The sequence below is a fragment of the Falco biarmicus genome, chromosome 13 (assembly GCF_023638135.1).
Source record: "Falco biarmicus isolate bFalBia1 chromosome 13, bFalBia1.pri, whole genome shotgun sequence".
Taxonomy (NCBI): domain Eukaryota; kingdom Metazoa; phylum Chordata; class Aves; order Falconiformes; family Falconidae; genus Falco; species Falco biarmicus.
In genome coordinates this window covers 22,213,810-22,237,114 of record NC_079300.1, presented here as the reverse complement: position 1 = coordinate 22,237,114, position 23,305 = coordinate 22,213,810, and the positions used below count along the sequence as shown (strand labels likewise).

At 40.6% G+C, this 23,305-nt stretch overlaps 1 protein-coding gene across 1 annotated transcript in view; it reads right to left on the bottom strand.

Annotated features, from left to right (window-relative positions):
• SPSB4 (splA/ryanodine receptor domain and SOCS box containing 4) overlaps positions 1-23,305 on the bottom strand; it is a 90,299-nt gene that overhangs the window by 42,652 nt on the left and 24,342 nt on the right. The window contains exon 2 of the mRNA XM_056359064.1: positions 21,824-22,679. Coding sequence (XP_056215039.1) covers positions 21,824-22,517 — 694 coding nt within the window. The 5' untranslated portion in view covers positions 22,518-22,679. The remainder of the gene's footprint in view (positions 1-21,823; positions 22,680-23,305) is intronic.

Genomic DNA, 23,305 nt, shown 5'->3' with positions numbered 1-23,305 from the left:
ACAGCCGAGCCCTGCTCCTGACGAGCAGTCTATCAAACCAGCTGTCAGTCAGCCAGCCGTGCAGCAGTCAAGGGCCTCGGAGGCTTGGCAGGCCAAAAGACTGTCACATCTTTTGTGCCTTACCCAGCCAACCACGTAAAACACCCAGAATTAAAGGTTGCTTTGCATCATAAATTCCTGAAAACCTTTAACTTCCAGATCTCGAGATCCGGAGGGAGCAACTTGTGGCTGCCTCACGGTGCCCAAGAGCCGAAGGAAGGAACACCAGCCACCTGCACCGGTCTGCCATTGCTCAAATGGAGAACGCAACGGCCACGTTCTGTTACTTGTCACAGTTGTAAACCTGCTCCCAGTAGCAACCAGCGAGTAACCTTGGCTGCCATAGCTACAGACATAGCGAGGACGGGTGATATCAGAGGTGCTCAGCTGTGCTCCCACTGAAAAACCAGGAGCGGAGCTGCCCAGGCTGCGGCAGAACAAAGCCCAAATCAACATCTGCTTCTGCTGAGACCGAATGAAGCTCAGCAGCTCCTGTTCCAGAAGAATCAAAATCACCCCAAATTTAACCCTGCATAGCAACCACCACAATCTCATCCTGCAACCCATCAGATGCAATAAACAGAATGCAGCTTTCTCAAGGTGGCTGAATTAAATGAACAAGCAAACATACCTACCTACCTAGGGGAATGTACTGCATGTCCCCTGATAAAGTGTTCCAAAGGATAACAAATTACCCTCACTATTAAAACAGGCAACTTATTTCCAGTTCATATTTTCCTTCTAATCAGCAGACCCTTCTGGGCCCTGCACATGTTAACTGAAAGAGCTCTTTCTCATCATTTTTCTCCCTGAATACAAACTCCTAAACCACGATGCAGTTCCTGGCTGCAGGAGCATTCGGTGAGGAGAAATGAACCATGCAGGGAAGGGAGCAAGGCAGCCGACAGCTGCAGCGCGGAGGGCAACCTTGTCTCTGACAGACAAAGACAGAACACAGTTCTTCCAAGATTAGGAAGCTTGCTTTTTCAAATTTATTTATATCCATATAGATGTGGAAATGTATGGGGAGAGACAAAAATCTGATGCAGGAGCTGCTGTGGAGTTTTCTCAATGACAAAAGGTTCTGAACTTTTCTAAACAAAACCAAACAAACAAGGCCCGAGTGTGAATTGAAGAAAAATGGGCATTTCAGGAAGTTTTAATGAGGATTTATGATTTGCCGGTTTGTTTCCACGTAACTTTAAAACCTAACATTGAAGGCACACATTTAAACTGTAATGGAAAAACGTATGGATTCACCCACACATTTTTCAACATTTCCCCTCATGGAAAACAGTAATCACTCACCTACAGGAACTGTTTGTCAAGGGAGATGCAGTAAAATTTCTCTTAAAAAAAGTCAAAGAATAGAAATTTTATTTCTCCCCAGATGTACCCCATATATTTTTTCTATATGATAATGGGATCCCATAGTGCCTGCAGGCAGCCCCTGAGCAAGGATATGAATCCCAAGGAACCCCACCAGCTGAAGAGAGATGCAAATCACAAACCCGGAGAGGTACGGGTGTTTAGTTTGGCCTCGTCCCAACACAAGCTTTTTAGCTAAAGAAGTGCACAGCTCTTTTCCTCGCCTTATGAACTTTCTAGGAGCACATGGCCACGTTAACGCTAGAGTAATCACAGCTACCAAAAGCAAGACAGACAGAATCACTTTCTCCACAAAAAGTTTCTTTGTAATAAAGCAAGGTCAAGCAGGAAGTGAAATAATAGAGTCTGTGTTTCTAATACAGTAGTACTCTAGTCAAAGGATTTTTGTAATAAAATTTAATAGCAAATAAAAATTTGCACTAAGACCTTATGCAACAAATGCTTCAAAATTTAAAAAAGTACATGAATGCACACTAACAAAAATAAGCATCTGAAAACTGATTCTTACACAAAAGCCTCTTATGTCGATTTTCCATGTTTTCTGACAGGACTTATTTTTTTAAATATGCTGATGTCCATCTGAATGGGAGTCAATCACAATATGAAGCTCAAATACTTCTCTTAATGGAATCACATTTAATAAGCCTACCCCAGAAGCCTTCCTATACCCAAAAGTGACCATACTATCAAGTTACCCCCCTCTCTTTTCAGTCCAGGATTTGTTAGTTTCAATAAAACATTACACACTACCGAGATACTTCAGAGCAGGAGCTTTTTAAATAAGGCAAATAATTATGCTGTGTGATTTTACATACTCTTCTTCACCCCTGAAGCTTAACTCAGGGCATTCAACACAGCACCAGTAACTAAACTTAGCTCCGACGCCCTGTAAGCAATCTAGTCAAGTATTAAATGTCGTTGCACAATACTGAGCCCCTAAGTCTCTTCTTGTCTTGCCACCGCACTCAAAGCTTGCTTACTTTCCATATTCTCATTTTCCCAAGGGAAAGCAAATTTATCCTTGCAAAGAATGAAAAACACAAACTATGTCTAGAACACCAAAAATGACCCCAAAGTACATCCAGCACAGATGGGGCAAGAGAGCAAAGAAGGGGAAAAAAAAGAGGAAGATCAGTTTTCTTCACATGCACCCCTCTTGGGCTTAACCACCAGGACTACTAAAGGTGATTGCTAAAACTGATAATAAACCTAAAACATCAACATTAAAAGGAAAGCAACATTTTTCATGGCCAACTCCTCTGTGTAATGTGCACGTTATCAATTCCCCTCCTTGGTCCTTTTGGCACTTTAATGGGACCTTACAATCAGGAAAGAACATGAAGCATTTCAAAGCCCCACCATCATCACCGCGCTGTTAAGTTATAATTTTTGATAGAGGTCAAAGTCTCTCAATAGAACAGCAGCAGGGAGCACAGGGAGGATTGCGCAGATCATACTGTCAAGTTACACCCCATACTTAAAATAACATTTGGAATAAAAGAGTGTTTAAGAAACACAAAAATAATAAAATCGAAAAGGTACAGAGTTCAGGTAACTCTTTTAGAAGAGCACACACTTAGCTCCAAAATAGATCTTAGAGCTAAAATGATGAGTTTAACTGAAGAGTGGAATAGCCAGAAGGGTGAACCAGATACCAAGTAGAATTTCTCTCGATGTCCTGGCCTGTGTAATGCTCTGCAAGCCTCAACAGACAGAAACCAGTCAGAGAGGACAGGCAGCTGCTCACACTCTCACCTAACACACCGGCTGGCCCAGCACACTGGCTGCACCGGCACAAGCAGCACAATACCAGCAGCTAAAGGAAGGGGTGACCACTGCATCTCTATCTCGGAAACAGAAAACCTCCTAAGTGAAAGTGAACAGCACACTGAATTAAAAAAAAAAATAAAATATTAGAAGTATTGAACTTCTGGTATGGTTTTAAACCACTGCACAGAAGCTACTATAAACTTTCCTGCTCAATGAACGAAAAGCCACCAGTTTAATTATTTCTTTTTACTTATTTTTTAAAAAAATTTATCACTAGATGCCAACAACAAAACAGCCCTGGAAATGAAGCATTAAAAAGTCATATTGCTTTCATGTGTCACTTAAGGCACTTAATTTTCCTCTGAAATCAATTACTTTTTTTTCTTTTTAATAGGTCAACTGCTGACCTCCCCAACACTCTCCAGGGCGACTGTCCGACAATAAACAGGCACAGGAGGTTTGCTGAAAACATAGCCTTGGTGGACATGTGGTGCTGCTGGAGGATAAAACACCAAGGAAATAAGGTAGGGGGTGGGGGGGGTGGCGTCACTGTGGGCTGGGAGACGACTTGGCTAATGTAAAACCTTGCCAAAGTTAGGCAGTTTGGGATCTTAAGCTGCAGTTCAGGGAATAATGAGAAAGTGACCTTCTTTAATGGACTGGATCAATGCATGTCAAATAGATTAAGCTTCCCAGCAAATAAATCAATCTGCAAATGAACTGCTCCAAGGTTGTTCCATGATTCAAGGTATATGTAACCAATTTCTTTTAAAAGTCAATTATCTTTTTTAATAAACTTCTCAGGGTTAAAAACAAGAAAATGTAAAAATGAATGCTTTTTTTTCTTCTTATGGTCCATCTTTTTTAGATAGCAACGAGTTGCTAATAGACAACTTCACTGGGACACTATTTTGGTGACATATCTGTTAAGCGATGTTTTGGGGGAGGCAAAGATTTGCAACAGAGAGTCATACCAACTTCACCGACTGCCAAAAAGGTGCCCTGATGCTTTACTCCCTGCCCCCAGATTCCGCAGCAATTCTGTTCCACAGCCAGCCCACTGAGACCAAACTTGCAGCAGCAGTGTGCAACAACATGAGGCAAGAGGCAGCTTTCATCACATTGCTGCAGAATGCTTTAAGGATATATCACAGAGCATCAATCTCCAAGTGTAAGCAGAAACAAGACAGAGCAGGCTAGCATCAGCCACCAAACATTCACAATATAAATACACCATCTTTAAAAGGAATCGGTCCACATATATATATATATAGTGGAGGCAAACCAGAAAGGGCAAATTTGCCACAAATTCAGACAAAACTCACTTAAAACGAACCATTTCAAGGGTACGTATCAGCAATTTTAGCAGTATCAGTTTTTACCCATTTTCTGAATACAACTCCTCTTCCAGATACCGCACCAGTTACTTGATCAGTGCTAACCTGTTAACATAATCCTCAAAGTTGTGTCAAATCAAGTAGATACAAAATCAGTCTGGAGGTGGCATTTGCTTCCCTCACTATCCTGAGGCACTGGTGATGGGTTTGAGTAGCAGCTGGATTTTTAGATCAGACCTAAAAAGATACTTCATTCTAAATAGACTATTTTCTTCCTTCACAGCTTGGGCTGCACCTATTTTAAAGAGAGAGAGAAACAAAATAATTGCTGCTTTTCCTCAGCAGGGAAGGTTTCACATTTACAATGTGTCTGTGATGACCAGTTCTGAATGAACAACCGGTCAGCAGCTATAAGGATACCTGCAAACAACATCTGCAGCTTCCTTTTAGGTTTAAGGGTTACCTAAATATGAACAGATGCCCATATTCAACTCAAGAAAAAACGGTGGAATTAACTCCACTGCTGAGCCACAGCAGGAATTCTGCCATGGTCTAATCTTTATTGAGGGCAGTTTTTAGGCTTACCTATAATAATCTGTTTTAAGCTGTTTCCATTTTAAGTTGTTGAAACTATTTTATAAACTGTGTCTGACAAAAACTTGTTTTTAGTCTCCTGGAACTATTTTAAACATTTAGTTGGTAATGGAAAACACATGTGAGAAGCAGAATATCAAATAATTCTTACAGTAGTATTTCCATACTTTATTTTAATCTTATTCATAGAGGCAAAGTGGAAATGAAATTCACCTTATATGACCAGACAAACCAGTCCTGTAATCCCTGTGGCACTCCCTCATACAACAGTTTCAGTGCTCTTCAAAATTACTCAATGCTTTACTACAAAAATCAAGTTACACTCTCTCTCTCATCACAGATCATTCATTTTATGTAGAGCCACAAATTCACTTATGTTACCTTTCAGCATTTTAGTTTTAATAAACATATAGCTAAATCTTGTATTTATTTTAATATACAAGAAAATGCCATATGAAATTTCAGCTTTTTTATGAGCATATAATTTTATTATCGTGTCCCTAACGCTATTTTGTTTTACATTTTCTGATGTTTCCTGTGCTGAAGGACGTAACTGGATTGGTAGATTCAACCAATATCAGTAGATCCTTTATGAATATATTTAATCTTTTTTTTGGACCCATTTATACTTTTGGTTTCCATGAAATCTCACTGCAATGATTCATAGGACTGATTTTTTCAATGTATGGAAATTTTATGTTTTTAAAAACAGTAAGGCACCTGATACTTCATTGGAACACCTCAGTCATCAGATTTTGACCCAAGACCCTCCATAGTCACCTCTTCTGTGCCATTTATGAATGCATAGACATTTTTTTAATATTCTCTGCAGTTCTTTCTTTTTCAGGCTGAAGAGTTAAGCCAACACAAACCAAAGGAGGTGGTTTGTCACATAACACATATGTAAGCTGGCACAACGCGCTCTGGATGCAGAAAGCTTACACAGCTCCAGAAAAGGAGACTAGAGCATTTAGGAAACTAACTATTACAGGTTACTAAACACATATACATCTGGTTAAGTAAGTGACTGAAATCCAAATTATTAGAGACTAAGGGATCACCCAGACAAAACAAGCTTCACAGGAATGCAGTGAAAGAACAGGGAACACCCTGTGAGCTTACCCAGTTCCCGTACACTCCCTTAGCCAGCCATTAATTGTCATTACTGGAGACTTTACACAGAGCTAGGTCGACCACTGGTCAGATCCAGGTTTATGTATTCTTTCCTTGTGCAGAAGCCATTCTTTCTTCTTCTCCAGCCCATTAAGTTAGAGTATTTATCTAGTTTAGTATTTGTTTACTTATTTTTACAGCTGGGGAGAAGAGGTAGAGGAAGATGGGTATGGACAACAAGAGCACACAGTACTCAAGACACAAGCTGGCCACAGCAACAAAACCAGGTTTCCTGTTCTGTTTCAATTCACAAGACCATGCTCACCCTTTGGATCACTCATTATTGGTATTTTCATAATATTATGCACAATGCCTCCAGGATCTTTTTCCAGGTGGCAACAGCCCACTGTGCACAAGAACTCTTTACACACTACATACAAGCAGATTTGCTCCTCTCACCCCTGTCCTCCACTATGCATTACTGGGCACATAACACTGCTGAATTTCACCCACCACTTTACTATTGAGTTGTTAAGTACTGTGAGACTCTTCTACAACTCTTCTTCGAATCAAATTTAGATTTTTCCACCTTGAAAAATATTGTGTAATTACTTCACCTTATTTTCCAGTTCATTAATGTACTAAGCACAGTCAAACCTACAAATAGTCTTCTTCCAACTTAAAATCTGAACATTTGCTTCTATTTTTTCTTGCTTGTCTTTTTTAAAAGTTCCCTAAATAACTTTCCAACTTTAACAATGTAAATGTTTCTTTAAAGGGATGCTTTTGTCAGGTTCTCTCAAGTATCTGGAATTTCAAAACGTAATGGATTGCCCTTACTCCCACACGTGTTACTACCTTCAAAGAACTGCGAAAAGCATTACACTAACTCTCTTCCATGAAAGGATAACAGTTACCATCACATATATTCACCTGCCTAATAATTCTATTCTTTATTACAGTTTCTAATAGCAAAAGCCAAAATTCTTCTTACATTTTTAATTTAATCTTTATCTGAACACTAGATCTCCAGCCTGGAAGAACGAGAAGCAAAACCTGTATGTTTCCCCTCTGTAATGGAATCTATTTTACACAATGTTGACTAGATGAGAAAACAAGTATATTTTCAATTGACTGGAACATCTAGATAAATTGAAAAGCACCACAGAAGTAGGTCTGAGGCCTCAGTGGGAGCAACATGAAAACTTCTGTAGTCTGAACAGAATGGCATTTGAAGTGCTGCAGAGTCACCATTCGAGTGGTGGAAGTTCTAGTTTTACACATTTACTATTAAAAAGGCACTGAACTCCAATTGCAACAGCTGAAGACACCCCTAAATCCCTCTATATAAAGAGTCTAAAATAAGCATTCATCAAGACCACCGTTGCTGCCAGTTGTTTTGTTCAAAACTATCATTTTAGTACAAATTTTAGCAGCAAACAGGCAATAAAACCAAACCCCTCACCTCTCAATAGCCAAAAGGCGGTCAGTTTAACACTGCTTCAGGACCAACAGCACTCTGCTGCTAAGAAAGCCTCACGCTGCAGGGCTGCTCGGAGCCGTGTTGCACACTCGCTGCTTTCCTGCAGCTGCACTGCACCCCGAGACCCGGCTAGCTGCGCGTGCACGGCAAGGAGGAGCGGAGGGCAGGAGCAACCCAGCCAGCAGCGTGCTGGGAGGTTCGGCAATCCAAGCCACAGCCAGCACCAGGCAACACAGACCACCAGGGATGGTGGTTTAGTGCAAGTCTGAGAAACAACAACTCAAAAGAGATGCACGTGTGCCCTCAGAGCCTGCTGAACAGCGCATCAACCCCTGGACACACGCATCTGTAAGGGACATCCAGGAAATGCCTATAGGGACACCACACTTAATGACTACACCTTCTAGTAAGCTTCAGGGCACGCATCTCTGACAGCCTAATTAAAATCAGAAATCATTTACTGTTCGCTGTTTTTCCTGTGAGACAGGAAACAACCAGAGACTGATGGCAGGAGTGCCCCAGAGGGCACTGAATTCCCTACTACAATTACCTAGCAAAAAGAGTAGTAACATCTTTGGAGACTGCAGTCTGCACCACACAATTATGCGTTTAATGAAGCAGTTGGTTTCACTTTTTCAAAAATAGCTGAACGTGTTCTATGAGAATTTCAAGAAAGACCTTACTAAAATGGGTAAGAATGAAATACATGTATTAATTCATCTTGGACGGCCCACAGGGGCATAGATACTTTGGCTCTGTCTGCAGCAGCTTACTTGTAAAGTTACAAAGCAGCCAAATGTGGAAGTCATTACCTAAAACACAGATAAAGGTCTGGAAAAATTACAGGTCTAATCCTACTTAATCCAAAACGTTTCATTCTTTGAAAGTGTCATGTAATACCAAACATCAGCCCCTACGTGAAAAAGGCTCCATTTGCCTCCCAATTTATTGCACTCCAGGTGAACAAGAAAAGTGAGCTGCCAAACCAAGCCAGAGAAACCCCATGACCAAGACCAACTTTGACACAGAAGCAAAACAGGCCCTTCAGCATTAGCAGTAAGAAGGTCCAGGAGGCCCTTCAGTCAGTGCCTCTCCCACCCATCAGCTAAAAATCCATCTCTTTGGTGGAATCTTATTCTGCAAGGTTAAGGTTAAAAGAGTGCTCTACAACTGAATCAGTTTTATCATGATTTTCTATGTTAAACAAAACTAATGACTTCTTGTCAGTCAAAAAAAAAGAGTATTCTTTCCAAAAACAAAAATCAAGAGTTCTAGAGTTTATTCAGGGGATTAATTGAAATTTAGATGTGTTCAAGACATCTAGACAGCTTTGCGCAACTGCATTTTTATGACTTGGCTTACCCCAGTATCTTCAAAGGTAACTTCTCATTTCTACCTCAAAAGACTATTTTTAACTACTGTTTGTGCAAAACAACTGGCAGAATCATCTGAACAGAGGCCATTTCCCAAATCTGCCGGAATAGAGACAGTATCATTTGCAGATTAAAGAAAGAAAAAAAAGAAAGGAGTAAAAGATGGCTTACAGCCGTTCACTCAGAAAAATACATACATAGCACTCTTCTTCCCTGCCTCGTGAAAAAATAATATTTTATAACACTCACTGCAGAGAAACAGCATTACACGTACCTGCTCGCTAGCAGGAGGCACTTTTCCATCACCAACTACATCAACAGAGAAGACTTTTTGCATGAGGAGACACCGTTTACCGGCAGCCTGTGGATTTCAGACAATCACACAGCATTACTGAGCTCCACAGAGGATCAGAGCATTATTGCCAAATTAGCATTGGGAAATGGATTTACCATCTGCCTTTTTGGCTCAAAATCCTAATGCTAAAAGCCTGAAAAACTAGTTGGGGGGCTTTTGGGTTTTGGTGGTTGGTTTGTTTTGGGGCTCATGTTTTGGGTTTTTTGGGGTGTGTGTGTGTTTGTTTGTGGTTTGTTTTTTGGATTTTTTTTTAAGAATTAATACACGTTCTCTGTTATATAAATGTGGTTTTCTTCTTTTCTTAGTGCTGAGAAAAGTCTCTTGTGCAGAGAACATTTGACTACCATTTTCACTTGCTGTAAGAGCAGGTCAATTTCTACCAAACACCTACTTTCATGTCTTACGTGAAATACTAACCATGTAGAGTTAACCAAAAGCTGTAGTTAAATAAAAGCCTAATCTCTTTTTTAAAAACTAACACTGCAAAGGCGGTTGTGAGCTGAGGAGAGAACGTACTCAGATGTTGTTAAAATTAATGGGGTTTGGATCTACAGGTTACCCTGTTTATAAGGGTGACTAAACATGCAACAAGGAAAAACCAGCAAATAATGCTATTTGTTATTGCAAGTAATTGCCAACAATGGAAAAACAAACAATTGTACAAAATGTTAATTCAACTCCCTCCTGCCTAATGATTAGCATGGTTTTTCTATTTTCATATAGTACTCTTCCCCCCACCTGCAAAGGACTTCATGTTCATGACACTACCAAAGATCCTTAAAATCAGAGTGCTATCTGTGGGTCAGTTAGGATCTGTGAATATAAAATTTATACAAGTAAACAGCACTTAACAGTAGAGCTCATATTGAGTTCTGAATATTTACATTTGCAAATAAGTTGTTCTCTGTTCAGAGTATATGAAGGGAAACTAGTATTGTTACCAGATACAGTACTTTGTTATTTTCTACCTAGGAAAACAAACCTTTTTCCCTATTTAATGTAACACAGCTACTGTAACAGTTTATTAAGATGTCTTATGAATTAAACAAGTACACTTAAAGTGAATTTCTGTTAAACCAAAACAACAATAATTCAGAATAATGGGCAACAAGTGATTTAGTACACTATGGTAAAAGTGATGTTTACATTTTATGCTCACTGGCGTTTCATACACAAAATGTTTCTTGATACTTGTATTTTAGGGAAGTTTCTATTAACATAGGAATCTGGGGAACAGAAAGTAGATGGTGGTTCCAGCTGACTAGTCTGATGAGAAGTTACTTGGAGCTCTGGGATCTGTTGACCAGCATGTGCAAGAGGGTTGCTGAGAAACTCTTCTGCCACAACAGCATAATGGTTCTCCTTGCTCTGAAAGTAGCACTGTACATGCAACGATGAGCCACTTCCACAACAGAATATCTCTAATGACAACAGCAAAACATTGCAAGGAAGGCCCCTAAGGGGACAGACGCCCCACTACCAAGCCAAAAGGCAAGCTTTTTCCGACAGTTTTGAAAACAGTCAATCTGTAGCAGATTTCTACTGCAACTCCTTTTCAGCAGTGAGCTTTCGCCCATTAACTACTCATGTGTGCAGCACCTCATATGAACCCCCCAGCCAGGCAGGTTCTCACATTGCTATCACCATACCACACCAGACCCTGGACATCCAGAGAACCAAAGCAGCTATGTGTGGGAAGAAGCAAAAGTACAGACCTGCTGCTGCTCCGCTGACAGAGAAGCTGCTAAAGGCAAAACCCCCTTCAGTACAAAGTCCAGTCTGTCCTTCTGTTACGTTTCCATCTCCACCCTGCTTTAAAGACAAACTTATTTTTATTAATATTTTAAGATTATAGCTTAGATATGCATTATGTATTAAAGGTGTTTGAAAAGATGGGCCAGAGGAAGCCTGGAAGTTCCTCTGCATAAGTGATTTAAAAAAAACCCTGCAGTCTCAGGAAGCTGCTGTTTACATATAGTTGCTAGTATTGTTCATGCTACCAGAGTTTCATTTCAGAAATGTCACCCAGGATGATGATAAAAGGCTGGAACTCCAGTATTTCAAGTACATCAAGCTACATGCTGGATTTTGAAAACATTTGCCTCTTAAATAATTTAGCTTCTGCTTTATTCTCGGTCAGTGAAATTATAAAACACTTTAAACTTCTTACTGGTGATCAGTTATACCTGGAAGTTAATAAAATTGTTTTAGAGGATACAAGATCCAATATGTAGAAATAACAGATGTAATTTTTCAGTAAGTCTTCAGAAAATGAAGAGGAAAAAAATTTAAAAAATAACAGTACATCCGTAATTAACTAAGAAAATCCCAGAAAAATCTGCAGGGTTGATTCAGCCTCTCAGATCCAGACACATTAGCAGTTCACTCATTTCTACTCAAATTGAAATGTGCAGTTGTAAACTCACGAATGACAAAAAGACCCTGTGAGATGTCAACAGCATCACAGTGATTTCTATAAAGTTCATACTGAAAACACACCAAACACTTGTCAAGTTCTTTAACTTCTACAGGCTCTTCGTTTGAGTTACAAAAGCAAGCAGTCTCCAGCAGTCAGGAAAGCCCAGCACGGCTGTGCTTAACACCAGGAAGAGCCAGGTGAATTTTCACTCCCTACCAGACAGCTGGGGGTTGGAATCTGAGCTCCCATGTTCCTGCCAGAAAAACCGCTGATGAAAGTGAAGAAAGTAAAAGTAGGGGTGTTTGGTCATTCAGGAACTTCCATAGTCCTGACCTTTCTTTTCCATGTGCTACTCAGCTTACATACTTCTGTCAACGTCTCAGCGTCTTTCCTTTTCTACCCTCTTGCTGCATTTCTCTGCCTTCTTTCTTCATTTTAAGCACCAATGTCTCCTTCACATTTGCTCTTTCAAACATATCTTCTTAGATCTTGCTGGCACTTCTCACCTTACCTCTTTCTTCTCCTCCTCCCTTGACACACATTTCATTCTCTTGCCTGTGGGTCACCCGTTGCTCGGTCTTTGTACACTGTAGCCCTTTTTCCAATGGCCTGTCCCCACAATTTTAACATTTATGTTAAATCTCAATCTAGATGAAACGTAAAGCATGTGTTAGCATTACTCTCTTTGCCAAGACAAGAAAATACCACTAAAGCTGGTTTCTTAACCTAACACCAATGCAGTTACGTGCCCTGAAGTCCCCATGCACCAGGCGAAGCTATCCTCCTTTCCCAAATGTGTCATGAACAAATTATTTATAAGTACAAAAGGATTGGCTGTAACCAGATACTAACGTACACTTAATGGACTGCAGATTTTGCGGGATGTTTAAAGTTTCCCCTCTGATCTCTCTGAACTTTGGCCTTCATTTGTTTATACAGGCAGAGGCCAATAGGTCATACCACTAAAATCAGCAAATTGTTTACACATATGGCAGGGGTAATGTAGTCATGGTTACACCCATACATAGCACACTGAAGCAATTGCTTAAGTTAAAATAACAAAGATACAGTGAGTCCATATAGGTGATGAGGAGACCTTCCAGTGCTGTGAAACTCGATACAAACTAAGAAATTAATTAGCGTTTCTGCAGAAGCCAATGCCGGAGCTCCCGCCAGTCTAACGCCAGTCAGTCACTAACAGTCCTTGTTTCATAAAAAGTGGCAGCTTTTGACATCATCAGTGTCAAAATTTTTACAATTTTTTAAGTGCAAGTGCTAATTCAGCACTGCGGCGGTTAATACTGCAAAGCATATAAAAGTTTACAAGGCGAAGGCAAGTGAACTCCAGGCACGCTGTGGGGCTGCATTTGTTTGAACACCAGATTCTGACATAGTGCCTGTGGCTAGATGATGCGTTTTACCAGAGGCAACTTACTGGGGAGTTCTTTATTCAAGCAAAATGCATTATATTCATAATACTAATGGTAGCTTTAAAACTATAATTTGTTATTTAAAAAAATAAAATAATAAATTGCTTAAAAAAGAACCTAACCCCTAAGCCTTTAAAAATTATTTCAGCCTTTATAGAAAAAGACCTTTAAAAAAGCCTCTCCAAAAAAATTAATATTTTACATAATATTAATTACTTGGAAATGAGGCATTTTCAGAAGCATGAAGTGTTTCAATTCTGAAAGTGTGAACTGATATAACCCGCACACACACTGTTCTCTTTTGATGGGCAGAGGAATGTATTTTTGAGAGTGATTACAGGCCCTATGCTTAAGCGAATGCTGAAAAATAAAAGGCAAATACTAGAAATAAGGAAAAGCACCAGTATCTAAAAGAACCTAATTGCCTTATCTTGGTTAAATATACTACCGCCGTCAAGCCTGCTGAAACCACAGAGAAAAAGAAGCCACTTTTTTCTAGCTTCAAGGTATCAATGCTTCGTGGCCTATTCAGTGGCATACTGAATAGGCATAAATACGTGGCATACACAAGAAGATTATTATTAAACATTTATAGTTACTTTTTATTGAAAAGCAGAAGCACATCTTCATTAAATTTTGTGTCCAAACAATACATGTAGACATGAATTCCCATTTGCAAAGGAGATGCAGCAGGCTGTAGAGATAAAAGCCTCCACTGTGAGAAAACACAACTGTGATTCTCAAACAAAAATTATCCTTTTTTTAACGTTACCTTGTTCAAAACACATTTTGGTTTCATACAAATCACTTTTCTGGAATAAGGCAAATTTTTTGGCCCAACAGTAATAAGAAATTGGCAGACACAGAGGTAATAAGTTATCGTCTGTTTTTTTAAAACACAAAACAGCCCAAAGATATGCCAGGTCTGGAAGTTCATCACTTTCAGAAAGAAACGTTCACATCAGGCAGGGAGATACTGTTATATCATTATTCATTATACCGATTTGACACATCTAGGCAATTTGTGTTTTCTTGGCCAAGTCCATGAAAAATACAGTTACAGCTTTGACTAACTGGGCTGAGATAACACTGGACACCTGCCTCAATTACTACCCGCTAAGTCCATTCTAAACAAACATTACCAAAAATATTTTACCCAATGCGCCAAATGAATAACCTTCCCAATGCAACAGACACTCTTGGCACCAATGCTGAAGATGCGCAACTCCAAACCAGTCATGCAGAATCCTGGCCAATACACAGAAGACTATATGAAATGCTCAGTTTGTTTCAAATTACCAACAGAAATCTTCTCAGGAGTGTCATCATTTCATCTTCTGTATTCCACCACCCGCTGACATTTAAAAATCATGTTTAAACAACTGAAAGAACCCTCGTAGTTCTTGTCCTGTTAGAAGTTATTGACACAAATGAATTTGATGTACATCTCCTCTGCCTCAGCCCTGAGTTTCAGCTCTGAAGATTGAAATGCCCCATCGCACACTTTTAGTGTTGGAGGTTTTCCAGCAAAAATCAGGTTTGATAACAGGCCTGAAGACAGATATGATCATCAGTCCCACCCCAAAACAATTTAAAGTGAAAGACTAAAGTTATTTAAATTCCCTGTATATGCATGAATCAAACAAGACAAGCAGCAGCTTTGATCCAGTCCTGTCCTCGCTAGTAGGACTTTTCATTTGTTATCTTCAAAGGGCAATGCAAAACCCAATCTGAGAACACTGTCATGCTCCGTCAGGTTTCCCCACTGGCTATCCTTGGGAAACTACAAAATACCCCAGCTCACAGACACAGAGGACTGGAGAGAAAAGATTCAAATTAAAAACGCTGGCAGAAAAGGAACACAAAAAGATGACCTGCAGCAAAACTTACCACCTTTTACCAGAGTGAAACACTATCTGGGAGAAAGCAGGACACAGCTAGATGAAGGCCGCCAAGCTCAGAGTTACAGCTGCAAAAAAGCAAATCCCGTTCTGCCACTTGCCATCTTCTCAGTGTCTGACTTCACAGCCTCGGCATTATTTTAACACAGCGTTACTACGGGGGCAGCCTTCCTCTTATGTACACAGGGAGGCAGACAGCAGCGTCACTACTTTCAGGGGAACCATCTGTGGAACACAGCAGCATTTCTGGACATGCTTGTTTTCAGGCACGCTGACTGTCAATTTACCATAAAAATATGGATTTTGCCATAGTATGGAGACCAGTATATAAATTGCCACTCACCACAATATACTCCAGGAAGATCAGAGTCTTCTCATGTTTACCTTTTTTAAGGGGAATTTGCTCTGAACCCAAACTATAAATTACATCGCTACCTGCCTCTCCTAATAGAGAAGCTATGCTGGCTTTAAGGGAAGACAAAGAGGCCATCTGCAGAAAGGGCTTGTGATCGCAGAAGGGAAGAAATTTCTGTGGCTGGAGAGACAAAGTAGTATCTTAAGGAAGAATATAGCTTATGAGAAAACTTCTATGAAAACAATCAAAGTGGACAAAGCACACACATTTTTTGTAATTAAGTAAATGTATCACTGGATAATGTATTGCAGATGCATCATTATTTGCACTGAAGCTTGGATTTATGCTGTACAACGCCCAACAGCAACACAGATAAAACAAATCCAAACATAAATACCCTTTATAAATTTCCACTTCTAATACAAACCTGTGACAATTAGTTCACATCACTGAGTAACTCCGGCATCATAACTTGAGAAAATTCATAAAAGGATTAAGCAAGGCTATCAATTTTCTAATTGCTCTTTTAGAGCAATAAATACGATATTCAAAGTGTAACTTTAGATTACAACATTCACTTCAATTTTGAGAACAGAGATGTAGTCATCACTATGCAAGGCTCTTATTTCTTAAGAACAAGATACATGGGAAGTCAGTGGAAACATGATCAGAACACATCAACATGCGTTTTTTTCTTTAAACTGCCAGATTTGGCAGCTGCCATGGCACCTTTATGAACCACAGCCGGAAGAATGGCAGGTTGCAAAGAAACCATAACACAGCTGTGGACTACTGGCGCTTGTTCTTAGCCTTAGGAGCTACTAAACTTGAAGTATGCCAGAACCTTCTTATAGTTTAGGCCAATGGTAACTGGATTCCCTGTTAAATAAACAAACTAGACTAGTTTGTAACAGAAAAAACCCAAACCCCTCTTATCTGTAAAGCTAATGAGTGCCTTAGATTGCCCGAGTCTCTATCGCTAGAGGTCTTAATAGGTCAAAGTTGTATAAAACAAGACAAAGCTAATCTTAAAAGCATAGGAGCTTGAGAAGGTGGTTTTAGCTACATACTTCCATAAGCAACTATTTGCTACTAACCTGAGGTAACCGAATTATTCTCTACCCAATCACAATTAATATCTACAAATAGGAAAACAAGTATTTGACATTCACCCAAAAAGACCATTACAAAGACCATTCATCATTACAGCTAAAGTCACACCCTTAAATCTGAAATGAAATGTCCTTCTCCTTGCCCTGGAAGAGCAACCACTGCGCCCAATGTTCTACTGTTACCAGTAACAAAACCTGCCCTACCTGAAGTTAGGGACGAGGAGGCAGGGGGAGGTAGGTAAGGCTTTATTATTGGCAAGTGGTGCCAAAGAAGGGAAGCTCAGCTGGAGAAGGCAGGAAAGAAACGGGAGGACTGAAAAAAAAAAGAAGAGTATCTGGGCAAGAGGTGTAATGCAGGGACCCCCAGGAAGGGGCAGGAGGTGGCTGGAGCAAAAAGCCAATTAACTGAGCAGCATATTCTAGTGACAACATAGTAGTTTCAGCCTGCTGAGAAAAGGCTGAGAATTAATTAGAAAGTGTCAACAAATTAGGATTAAAGGACAAGAAATGCACTTAACCCGGGGGTAGGGGGGTGGGGGGGGTGCATGTGGAAGAAAACAAATAAACCCCAACAATGAGCTATCAGATTCCTGAAGTAGGAACTGAAAATACTGTTTCCTATTAAATTATCTCAGAAGCTAAAGATTGCTTCTTCACAGCATTAGCTGCTTAATCACTACCGCTTCAGACTCTGATTGCATGTCTGTAGGGAAAATTGTTCCTAAGGTTTAGCAATACTGCATTTTCAGAGCATGTTACTCTGGAGGTTGCAATGGAAATAATGTCTTACATAAATATATAAACCAAGCAGGTTGAGATAAACAAAAAACCATATCCATTTAAAAAGTTTAATTGAAAACTATCTGGGGGGAAACCCACAGAGTCTGATGAGAAATTCAGTATTTCTCCTGGCAGTTAACAATTTGCAATTTTGACTTAGATTTCTTTATGGTAAAAAGTCCATATTTATAATTAGCATTTGTGGCATGATAGAGACAGACCAATGTGAATTAAAATAAATTGAGAACAGTAGGAAAGAGGGGAAAAGTTGCACTAAGCTTCTTAGCTCCAAAGTTTTTATTTTAGCTTAGAAACATCATCCTTGTTTCACAATGTTAGACGTGCAACCCAAGGCCTGCAAGGGATTCAAGGGTTAAGTTGCGGTCTTCTGCAGGGCTACAAACTGAAGGTCTGAACAGCCCCCACATCCCAGAACTTCTGTTGCTGTATCCAAACAAAGGGGATGTGCCTGAGGCCCCTCCTCCCTCCTTCCCTACACCTGCCCCGCAGAACAAGGCCAGGGCTCCTTCCCCCCGGCTGCAGGGGCAGGGGCAGGCTCAGCACCAGCAGCCAAACCTCTGAGAGGCAGCAGCCAAAGCCATCACCCTTCCTCCAGGCAACCCAGCGCCACAGAGGGAGCGCAGGATCCAGAAACATGAACTGCTGGTCCTGGGCATCTGTGCAGGAGCAGATACGGCTCCCTGCACCCAGCCAAACATCCTCACTTTTATGTTTGCACCGGCTCACTGCAGGCACAGTGAACAGGCTGCTGCTACTTAAAAGCAGGACCCCAGAACTTCTGTTGGGATGATTGCTTTAATACACCTATTCAGTGTATTATGATACACTGTATTATGAACACTTATACAGTGTTCATATATAGGTGTTTTCCACCTATATATACACATATATAAAGTGGTTTTCCACCACTTTGTTTAAACACACAAATACTAACACATATGTCCTGATCTGCAATATACATTTATACAAAAGTGTTTTGCTATTTCTCTGTTCCGGTCTATAAATAGTCTTCAGGACTGCTCATTAGACGAGCAATATAAATAGCCTAGCTTTTTTTAAACATGCGTGTACTGTGACAAAAAGAGCATCTGAAAAATAACATATGCTGCACTTATTTTATTTGGGTTTAATTTTTGCAACAGGCAAAGTGTCAGAAGCCTGATGTAAAATTCTGTAAAACTTCAGTGCTGGGCAAGCATCAGCAAGCTAAATACTGATAGCATTTGATCAAAGAAGTTTGTCCTGGGAAGAACTCAATGTACTTATGGTAAGCACTCCTCATCCTGTTCCCCCACCTTCCTCCCAAACCCTGACAAGTATTTGCAACTCTGACTCTCTCAAATGTGAGTGAAAAACTCTTGTGAGTCACAGCACATCATCACATGATGCTCAAAGTGGCTTCTGAAGCAGAATATTCTGGTTAACAGATACAGCTGGAAGAGCTGCAACTGATTTTAACTGCAGCATTATTCTAGGAGCAGTACCCAGAGTCCAGAGGGCACACAGGTTCTTAGTCTTTGACCTGCAGCATTACCCTTCCAGGATTCTGCCATCTATGCAGTAATTAACATACTTCAAAGTCTGCATCATCTCTATACTGCCACAACATACGTTTAAGTTCACTGCAGCTGCACAAGCCCATCATTTGATCCTTCCTCTCTTCCATTCCTGCAAGTCTTTCACTCTTTGCCAGGCGACTGAATTACACAGGCCTTTCAAGTATTCAGAGGTCTCTGAATTTAAACAGCAAGTACTGAAAATACTAGAAATCCCTGCAGTCAAGGTCTCCATTTGCTCTGTAAGACACCACATAAACAACCATTGCAAGCTGTGGTGTATGCATTCTGAGCAGTAACAATCAGTCACTAAATAGCAAGTTACAAGTCACTGTTTCACAGCATAGTTTCACAAACAGCTAAGTCACTATTGCCAGATCTACTAAAAGCTGCAATCAGCAGTATGAGACACTACCAGGGAAGAAGGGAGGCAGGGGAAGAGGGAGAATTTGTAAGGTTATAAAGTAAAAGAAGAAAAAACCAGAAAACTACACATGCGTATGTTCAAATGTATTTGAATTTGTGAATGCAACATGAGTGTCTCACTGTTCCTCAAGATCTACTCCAATTTTCACAAGAACAATTATAAAAACCTGTAATATTACATGCTATGAGAGCAAACATGAGGAGTGCCATGACCAAACTTGCATAGCTACACAAGGGCTGGCTGGATAGAAACACTTTTAGCAGAGAACAGAAGTGTTTGCTTTAAAGCACCAGCTGAACAAGCTACTTTGGTTTCTTGAATGCTGTTTTTGTTGCAGAACAGTAATGGATCAGTGAACATGTGATAACAAATGATGCGATTCCAGGATGTCAAACTGCCCCATGGCAAAGTGGCTTTAAACTTCCTCTTCACATAATCACACTAACACTCAGGCCTACAGAAAAGTTAGTTCACAAGTTTACTTTTAGCCATGGGTTCGGGGGGGCGGGATAAGAAGAAGAATAAGAAAAAGAAGAAGAAGAAAAAAAAAAAAAAGAATACTTTGACTTTCTCAGGGATAGTTTAGGAAGCTATCCTGCCTCTTCCAGCAAAATTATCCCACGAGAAACCGGATGGGAATTTTTCTCTCTGCCATCTCACAGACCACAGCTATCCTTCCCTACTTAGCTCCTTTTATTTTGTAATTTCTACCAAACTCATTCACATCCTCCTCCTGCATTTTCATCTTTCTAGAGGTCCCTTGAGCCACCCTGCGAAGGCTACAAAAGGAATGCAGAACGATTCCTTGTGTGGATGTGGTGGATCAAGCAGAGCTGTACTTTGCTTAGCTTGGCAGATATTCCCAGTATTATAAAACCTGCTTTCGCACACAAATATTCACTTTGCAGAAGTATCTCTCCCCTACCACCCACCCACCCCCAAAAAAAAAAAAAAAAAAAAGCTGTCAGCACAGCATCTTTGCAGTGTCTGTGTAATTGCAAAATACTTAATGATCCTCTGATATTCCCCTGTATGAAAGCACTTCAGGAAGCTGCCATTTAGCATCTGGCTGTAATAACCTGCAGGGCTTCTGTAGAAAAAGACTTTTTGCCCCAGTGCTTATTACAGATGTTTACGAAAAGGCAATCTTAAACAGGGTCAAGCTATTTAATTATGTTTCTACTTTGTATGTCAGGTGTAAGGCTAATGAGCAGAGATTTAATTCTTGACAGAAAAAAAATTAGACCTCCCCGTCCTAATTGAAAAGAATAGTAAATTCTTTCAGAAATCAGTAACTGAAAGTCAGGTGTTGTAAAAAGAGAGTAATAGCAAGCATACAAGACCAAGTTCCATTCATAAAGCCCCAAACCCACAAAAATTTAGTTTAGTCATCTCTTTTTGTTAAATCTGTGTGTTTATATTCCTCTTTCCTCCTACAGCTCAGAAATACAGTCTTAAAACAGGAACGAAGTTCCACTTACTACCTCGTTCTGCCTTCCACTTCCCAGTTGACAGCAGCCGATGAGCTGGCTGTAGGTAGGTAACTGTGCGTGACCGAACACACGCTGTGCCGTGTGTGGACCCAGCAGAGCACACATCTTCACCCCAGCAGCAAGCATAACCAGCCAAGACCCAGTTCTGCAACTCATCTTCTGGTGGGCTACTACTTCAAGGTCACAGCAGCAACATGCTGTTCCTTACTCCAGAATGATTTAATGGGATATTACTCCTTTAGATCAAAAATAGCTAATGCTTATCCAAAACCTGATATTTCTGGAGAGAAAAACGCTCCTGAGGGGGCACCTTCTGAAACGAACTCAGGAACAGAGCTCTCTTTCAGGCAAACTGCTGAAAACAATACTTGACCTGAGCTCCCAGATTCTTGGGGATCCACAGCTGCTTCTGAGGGTCCTGGCAAGGCAACTATGGAAAGAAAGCCTACTGGCCTGAATTCAGGTATGTTTATGCACACCATGTAAGAGTTCCCACTGCTACAGGAAATTTTTATAAGATCCACAAATCCTATTTGAAAACCACAGATTTAAAACACATCCTGCAGTAAACTGTTCTTTTAAATATACTCAAGAAGTTTCTCAAGATCTTTTTTCTCAGCTTGCTCGCTGTCTTTAGACACAGATTTCTTGACACTGCTTGGCACAAGGGGAAGATATTTTGATACAATCTATGTCATCATTATGAGACACATCTGATAGATAGTACTTATGGGCTGTAACTATGGGATGCAATCTACGCACAGTGGACAGTCCACTCCCCCCCAGCACAATCACAACAAAAAGATAAAGAAAAAAAAAAATCCTACATGACAAAAGTTGAAAGACAGCATAGTGAAGAAACATGGTAACACTTACGGTCAAGTCCGTTGATGTATCTCATTGTAATTTCACAGTGCCCCCAAACTGCACTGACTATGGGGTAAAGTTTTTTCCCTTTTAGTCCCCTGAAGGCCACTCCAAGATATTGTCCATCTACCATGAAGCTAAGCGTCCCTTCATCCATATCCAAAACCACCAGCAGGGAGTCTGGGAGTACAAAAGACTCATCCGGTTCCAAAAAGACAGGATACGTGACCCCAGGCTGGTTTTTACAATTGTGGTAGAGTTTGTTGCGTCCCAGATCCCAGCCCCACGATTCACTATTGCTACCAACCAACGACGTGTATCCCACCGAGTGCAGCGGAGCTTCGGCTGTGGAGACCCCCACCACAGCATGAGTTCCCCGTTGCCTCGTGGGCCAGTGGATTTGCCAGACATGCAGGCCTCTCGTGTAGCCGACTTTGCCCCGGATGCAATCTGTGCTTTGGGCAACTGGGTGTCTATGAAAAGTCAGTTTATCATCTTCCTTTACAAATATATTTAAGGAGCGATCTTCATTGTTCCAAGCATGCTTATACTGGACCTCCAGCTTGGCAGGGGGCATATCCAACAGCATGTCCAGTCGTGCTGGCTTGCAAAAATCCGGGCCTCTCAGCTCTCGTTTGACAGGCCTATAAGGGGGCTCCCTCACATCCACAGACTTTATGCTCCCTGAGATTTTCTGGCCCATTGCTTGGCTGCAGACTGACAAAGGAGAAAGAAAAGTTGACTTTGGCCCAACGTTACCTCATGAAAGCACTTTTACACTGAGCCAGTGACCTGACAAGCTGACTGGATTTACTTCTCCTGTTTGGAGCTTTTTAGCAGCAATGTTTTCAGAGAAAAAATGCTCCTGAAAGAAAGCAGAAAGTTTCCAGTTAGTTTAAGAAAGCCAACAGAAAACCCACAGCATATTTTTAAAGAACTTCTTCTCATCCCTAGTAGTTATTTTAAACACCAAAGCTGACAATTCACCACTTTTTGTTCAGTATCCCTCAGCGCTGACGAGCCTGCCCACAGGACGCCGAGCCCACCAGCGCCCAGAGTGCAGACAGTCATTTCCTCCCATTCATAATAGGATGCAGACATTCCCCACCTTCTGCCCTTCCACCTATTTTGTCTGGCCAAGTTCACAGCAGGCCTGAAGAAGGCATACGCTAATCCCCAGCAACAGTGATAAAGTTTACGTTCAGCCATAGCTTCACTTTCACTTATGCTTTTGTTTCACAGCCTCAGGAATAAGCACTATGTCGGAATCTCCTTTTATTCCTAGCTGTTCTCTTCCCTGGGTCCTGGCAGAGGGCTTCGGCTTCTCTGCTGTTATTAAAATAAATGCAGCTGACAGCAAATGGCTGCAAAATTTTAGTGTTTCCTTTTAACCTATCCTGTTCTTACATAAAAACAAAAATAAATTCATCAAGCTTTAGGTTTGTGGGTTTTTTTTTATAAAGAAGCTAAAAAAAAAAAAGTGGGAAGAGG